The sequence below is a fragment of the Rhinolophus ferrumequinum genome, chromosome 8 (assembly GCF_004115265.2).
Source record: "Rhinolophus ferrumequinum isolate MPI-CBG mRhiFer1 chromosome 8, mRhiFer1_v1.p, whole genome shotgun sequence".
In the NCBI taxonomy this organism is placed as follows: domain Eukaryota; kingdom Metazoa; phylum Chordata; class Mammalia; order Chiroptera; family Rhinolophidae; genus Rhinolophus; species Rhinolophus ferrumequinum.
Window position 1 is genome coordinate 3,643,988 of NC_046291.1, and position 6,000 is coordinate 3,649,987.

General features: G+C 38.1%; 1 protein-coding gene across 4 annotated transcripts in view; it reads left to right on the top strand.

The window, feature by feature from the left end:
- Positions 1–5,355, top strand: part of IQCA1 (IQ motif containing with AAA domain 1) — a 138,176-nt gene extending 132,821 nt beyond the window's left edge. For all 4 annotated transcript variants that reach the window (XM_033111418.1, XM_033111417.1, XM_033111420.1 and 1 more), the window contains one exon: positions 4,823–5,355. In XM_033111418.1, coding sequence (XP_032967309.1) covers positions 4,823–4,942 — 120 coding nt within the window. In that variant the 3' untranslated portion in view covers positions 4,943–5,355. The remainder of the gene's footprint in view (positions 1–4,822) is intronic.
- The last annotated feature ends 645 nt before the right edge of the window (positions 5,356–6,000 follow it).

Consider the following 6,000-nt stretch of genomic DNA (forward strand, 5'->3'; position numbering starts at 1 on the left):
ATCAGCCCTTCCCAACCTGTCTTTTCTAGGAGGAAAAGGAGTTGCAGAGACTTATGTTCTCATCCAAGTACAATCAGCGTTAGTGCCCTGACCCCCATGCCCAGGCCAGCAACCCCTCCTCAGAATCCTTTGTCAAAATGAATGCACTTGTGTTCTCTTTCTGTGCCTGGATGTAGTTTCCTTGGCCCACAGGGAAGACAAGGAAGGAAAATTACGTCCATACAATGACGCCCACCTTAATATCAGCCACGCAATCACCAGCCTCGGCTCTGGAAGCATGCCTGAGATTGGGAAAATTTCCCTCCATACTGTGTCACTTTTCCACCAACTCAGGAAAACTGTGTTTGCTTCCAGCTTTGCTAATGCTTCGGGGGAAGGTGGAAAACAGTCAGACTACTGAGCCCTGCAGTAATGACCCAGCACTGGGGTTGGCAAACTTTTTCCATAAAGGGCCAGAGAGAAACTGTGTTTTAGGCTTTGAAAGCTGTTCAGTCTCTGTCACAACCATCCATCTCAGCATCAGGAATCAAAAGCATCCTTACACTGTATGTAAATGATGGGTTTGGCTGGATTCCAATAAAACTTCATTTGCAGAAACAGACAGCAGTCTAGGTGTGGCTCATCGGCCATAGTTTGCCAACCCCTGCTCTAACAAAACAGAAAAAAATTATTTCCAACTCCAAACTAAGTATTTGCCAAGCATTTGAATCAATAGTCTTGTTAATTTTTTAAACGTTGCTAGTATTAATTACAAATATTTATCCTTTGCAAGTGATATATCATACTCATTTCTGAAATCCCCAAAAAAGAATATAAGAGAAAGAAAAAAAAGAGGCAAAGTGACTTGTTCCAGGTCACACAGCTATAAAAGAGCAGAGCTGAAATCCAATCCTTGCTCCAGAGCCAAAAGTCAATTTTATTAACCATATTCTGTATTGTGCCTCAATATTAAAAGTTCATCACCTAAAGTACTTGGCCACCTCGCCTTACACTGAAAGCTCAGCCAAAGCTAAAAGAAGGATGAGAAATCCCCAAGTGCCAAAACAAAGATAAATCTCAGACACAGGGATAGCCATATGCTTGCCATGTAGCAAAGAGAAAAATAAGGGAGAGAAAACAAAAAAAGATTGAATCATGAAAGATACAATAGTTATACCTGCTGCTTCTCTGACTGGATTTCTGATATCCCAATATCACCAAGGAGCATTCACTTCTAGACATCACAATAATCATGATAAGTTCTGGATTTGGATTTAGAGATCCATGTAGAAGCAACTGCAATACTTCTAGGGAGGGGGGATAATGAGAGAAATAGAGACCAAAACAAAGCCTGTACTCAAAACGAATCTGAAAATCAAAATTCCAAACATTTTAGGACATCTAGTGCTAATCTAAGTACAGTCTGACAAAAATTTTGAAATTAATATGATGAAGATGTTCAAAAAATAAATGAAGGCATGACTACACAAAGGTATAAAACAAAGACAGGCAGAAATAGAGTAAGGCGATAATTATGAAAAAAATCACAAAAAGAAAGTTTAGAAATTCAAAATATAGTAATTAACATTAAATAGTCAAAATAAAAAGGATATGAACTCTAGGCTAGACATGGTCAAAGAACAAATTAGTGAACCGGAGGATGGCCCTGGGGAGCTCCCCAGAAAGCAGCACTGAAAAACAAAAAGATGAAAGCTACAAACTGCGATTAATAACCTTTAAAGATATTGACACCCAACTAAGAGAAGTTCTAGAAGAAAATAGAACGATCAGAAAAACAATAATTTGAAGAAATACTTGCTGAGAATGTTTCTGAATTAAGGCATAAGTTCTCAGATTAAAAACAAACTCCAAGGGACCAGAAGAACAAATAAAAACAAATTCCCACATACATACATGTTTGTGAACCTAGAGAAAGTCCATAAGCCAGTTTTTTGTTTGTTTGTTTGTTTGTTTGTTTAATCTATTGGGGTGACAATTGTTAGTGAAATTACATAGATTTCAGGTGTACAATTCTGTATTACATCATCTATAAATCCCATTGTGTGTTCACCACCCAGAGTCAGTTCTCCTTCCATCACCATATATTTGTTCCCCTTTACCCTCATCTCCCACCCCCCCACCCCCCTTATCCTCTGGTAACCACTAAACTATTGTCTGTGTCTATGAGTTTTTGTTTCTCATTTGTTTGTCTTGTTCTTTTGTTCTTTTTGGTTTATATACCACATATCAGTGAAATCATATGGTTCTCTGCTTTTTCTGTCTGACTTATTTCGCTTAGCATTATACTCTCAAGATCCATCCATGTTGTCACAAATGTTCCTATATCATCTTTTCTTACCACCGAATAGTATTCCACTGTGTATATACACCACAACTTCTTTATCCATTCATCTATCAAAGGACATTTTAGTTGTTTCCGTGTCTTGGCCACCGTAAACAAAGCTGCAATGAACATTGGAGCACACGTGTCTTTATGTATAAATGTTTTCAGATTTTTGGGGTAGATACCCAGGAGAGGGATTGCTGGATCCTGTGGTAATTCTATGCGTAATTTTTTGAGGAACCTCCACACTGCCTTCCATAGCGGCTGCACCAGTCTGCATTCCCACCAACAGTGTATGAGGGTTCCTTTTTCTCCACAGCCTCTCCAACACTTGTTACTATTTGTCTTGTTGATGATAGCCATTCTGACTGGGGTGAGGTGATATCTCATTGTGGTTTTTATTTGCATTTCTCTGATGATTAGTGATGTTGAGCATTTTTTCATATGTCTATTTGCCATTTGTATGTCCTCTTTGGAGAAATGTCTCTTCAGGTCTTCTGCCCATTTTTTGTTGTTGAGTTGCGTGAGTTCCTTGTATATTTTGGATATTAGCCCCTTATCAGAGGCACTGTTTGCAAAAATTTTCTCCCATTCAGTTGGTTGTCTCTTTATTTTGTCAATGGTTTCTTTTGCTGTGCAGAAGTTTTTAAGTTTGATATAGGCCCATTCGTTTATTTTAGCTTTTGCTTCCATTGCCTTTGGAGTCAAATTCATAAAATTCTCTTTGAACCCAAGGTCCATAAGTTTAGTACCTATGTTTTCTTCTATGCAGTTTATTGTGTCAGGTCTTATGCTTAAGTCTTTGATCCATTTTGAATTAATTTTGTTACATGGTGACAGATAGCAGTCCAGTTTCATTCTTTTGCACGTGGCTTTCCAATTCTCCCAGCACCATTTATTGAAGAGGCTATCTTTCCTCCATTGTATGTTTTTAGCTTCTTTGTCAAAAATTATCTGTCCATATTTATGTGGTTTTATTTCTGGGTTCTCAATTCTATTCCATTGGTCTATGTGTCTGTTTTTCTGCCAATACCATGCTGTTTTGATTATTGTAGCCCTATAGATACCTCCAGTATTGTTCTTTTTTCTTAAGATTGCTTTGGCTATTCGGGGTCTTTTGTGGTTCCAAACAAATCTGATGATCTTTTGTTCTATTTCTTTAAAAAATGCCATTGGGATTTTGATGGGGATTGCATTAAATCTGTATATTGCTTTGGGTAATGTGGCCATTTTAACTATGTTGATTCTTCCAATCCATGAGCACAGAATGTCTTTCCATTTCTTTGTGTCTTCTTCAATTTCTTTCAAAAATGTCTTGTAGTTTTCAGCATATAGGTCCTTCACATCCTTGGTTAAGTTTATTCCTAGGTATTTTATTCTTTTTGCTGCAATTGCAAAAGGAATTTTTTTTTGTATTTCTTTTTCTGAGATTTCATTGTTAGTATATAGGAATGCAATGGACTTTTGTACGTTGATTTTGTAGCCAGCAACTTTACTGTATTCGTCGATTGTTTCTAATAGCTTTTTGGTGGAGTCTTTAGGGTTTTCTATATATAGCATCATGTCATCTGCAAAGAGTGATAATTTAACTTCTTCATTCCCAATTTGGATGCCTTTTATTTCTTTCTCTTGCCTGATTGCTCTGGCAAGGGCTTCCAACACTATGTTGAAAAGCAGAGGTGATAGGGGACAGCCCTGTTGTGTTCCTGAACATAGAGCAAAGGGCTTCAGTTTTTCACCATTAATTATGAGATTAGCTGAGGGCTTGTCATATATGGCCTTTATTATGTTAAGATATTTTCCTTCTATACCTATTTTATTAAATGTTTTCATCATAAATGGATGTTGTATCTTGTCAAATGCTTTTTCTGCATCAATTGCATAAGCCAGTTTTAAAAGACATCAGATTACCTACAAAGAAACAACAATTAGGAAATTAGACATCTCTTTGACCACAGTAGATGACAAAAGATGACAAAAGACAGTGAGGTCCTGTCTGCCAAGTGCTGAGGGAAAATAACTGTCTACCTAAAATTTATGTCCAACTAAACTAGCATCCAAGAGCATCCAAGTGCTTTGTTGGTATTTTGGATTCAATATTTCTGCCATGTTTCAACAGTGTCTCTCAGAGTGTTTGTATGGCCTCCCATGGTGCACACAGGGCCACTAGTCCAGCTTCTAGTGGCCCCGTGTGCACGTTACCAAGAAATCCTACACCCTCAGGATTGAGTAAAACACCCAGGAAAACAGGTGACTTAGTTGGGAAGGGTTAATAGTTAGACTTCCTGTGATTCTCTGAAACTGTTCACTTCTTGAGTAGAAGCTTCCAATTGTGTAGAAACGAGGGTGAGAAAGAATTTGTATATAAACATGCATTAAATGCCCAGAGTCTAACGGCCTCATGCCCCTTCCTTCTTAGCAAGCTCTTCTTTATTTTTAAGAGTCTTCAAGTGAATTCATACCATTTTGATGATTTCCTAATCATCTGCTTTATTTCAGAACTGGTATGCCAAAACCCCTATGGGTAAAAAGCGCAACTTGGCATTAACAGAAGGGAACGCAGAAAAGGAAAGGGATAAGGGGGGAAAGAAAGGGAAAAAGGAGAAAAAGAAAAAGTAATGCCTTTCTGAGGAGCGTCCGTGAGTCTCTCTCGGGGATGGAGATGGCACGTGTCTCCATGGAAAAGATTCGCCTTTGCCTGTCGGAAGAAGACCCAAGCTGACGCCGCCAACTTCTCAGCCTCTGAATTTGCTCAGCTAGACCTTTGCAGGCTGTACATCAAGTTAGTTGTCCATACAATTGTTTCTAGGGCTTGTCATTGTTTTTCAATCTATGTAAAATTTGTACATACCCGAAATTCACTCTTCACACACTCCACAATATTTTCAAGTTCCATACATCATCTCATCTGTCCTAGTTGCCGAATTTAAAACTTGATAGTTAGAAAAGAACTCTTGTTAGACAACTAGTAAGTGACTTGAGTCTATCGCCAGCACACTAGCTTTTTACTAACCCCTGTAGACTGTATATTATCTTGCACATATTTTAATAAATTAATTCTTTGCTCTATTAATATATTTTATATAATGGAATAAAATTCTGTTGCCCTTGAACTGACTCAGTCGTTTGGTTCCTGGAGCTAACAGAGACCTTGAAAATGAGCTGTGTCAATCTTCTGACTTGGAATTTGGGGAAATTAAGACCGAGGATCCAACAGATAACATTTGGGACATCGGACCAAAGTCATTGCCTTTTATTTCCCAGTCCTCTGCTCCTGCAAAGCACTGGGACATTGGCAGGCCAATGACTGGATGAAAGCTGCAACAGAAAAATAGGGTAAATATGGAGAAGAGAAAGTCTAAATAAAGAAGACATGCTAAATAAGAAAATGATTACAGGATAGAAAAGTAAGAGTCAAAAGAGAAATTAAAATTTTGTGCGAATATGGAAGGTTATTTGGTGGAAGATAGTAAGTAACCCACTTCTAAATTGTGACCAGAACACATTCAGAGGAAGGAGACTTAAATGGAGGTGGGATTAATTTAATTTCAAATTTATGACTACCCTATCTGACAGACAGTTTTCTCTTGGCCTAGGGGTTAAGCCTCTTAGAAATTAAGTCTCTGCGGTCAGTTCTAGTGGTTTAGAGCAAAGGCCTGGACGGAACCAAGCCATTC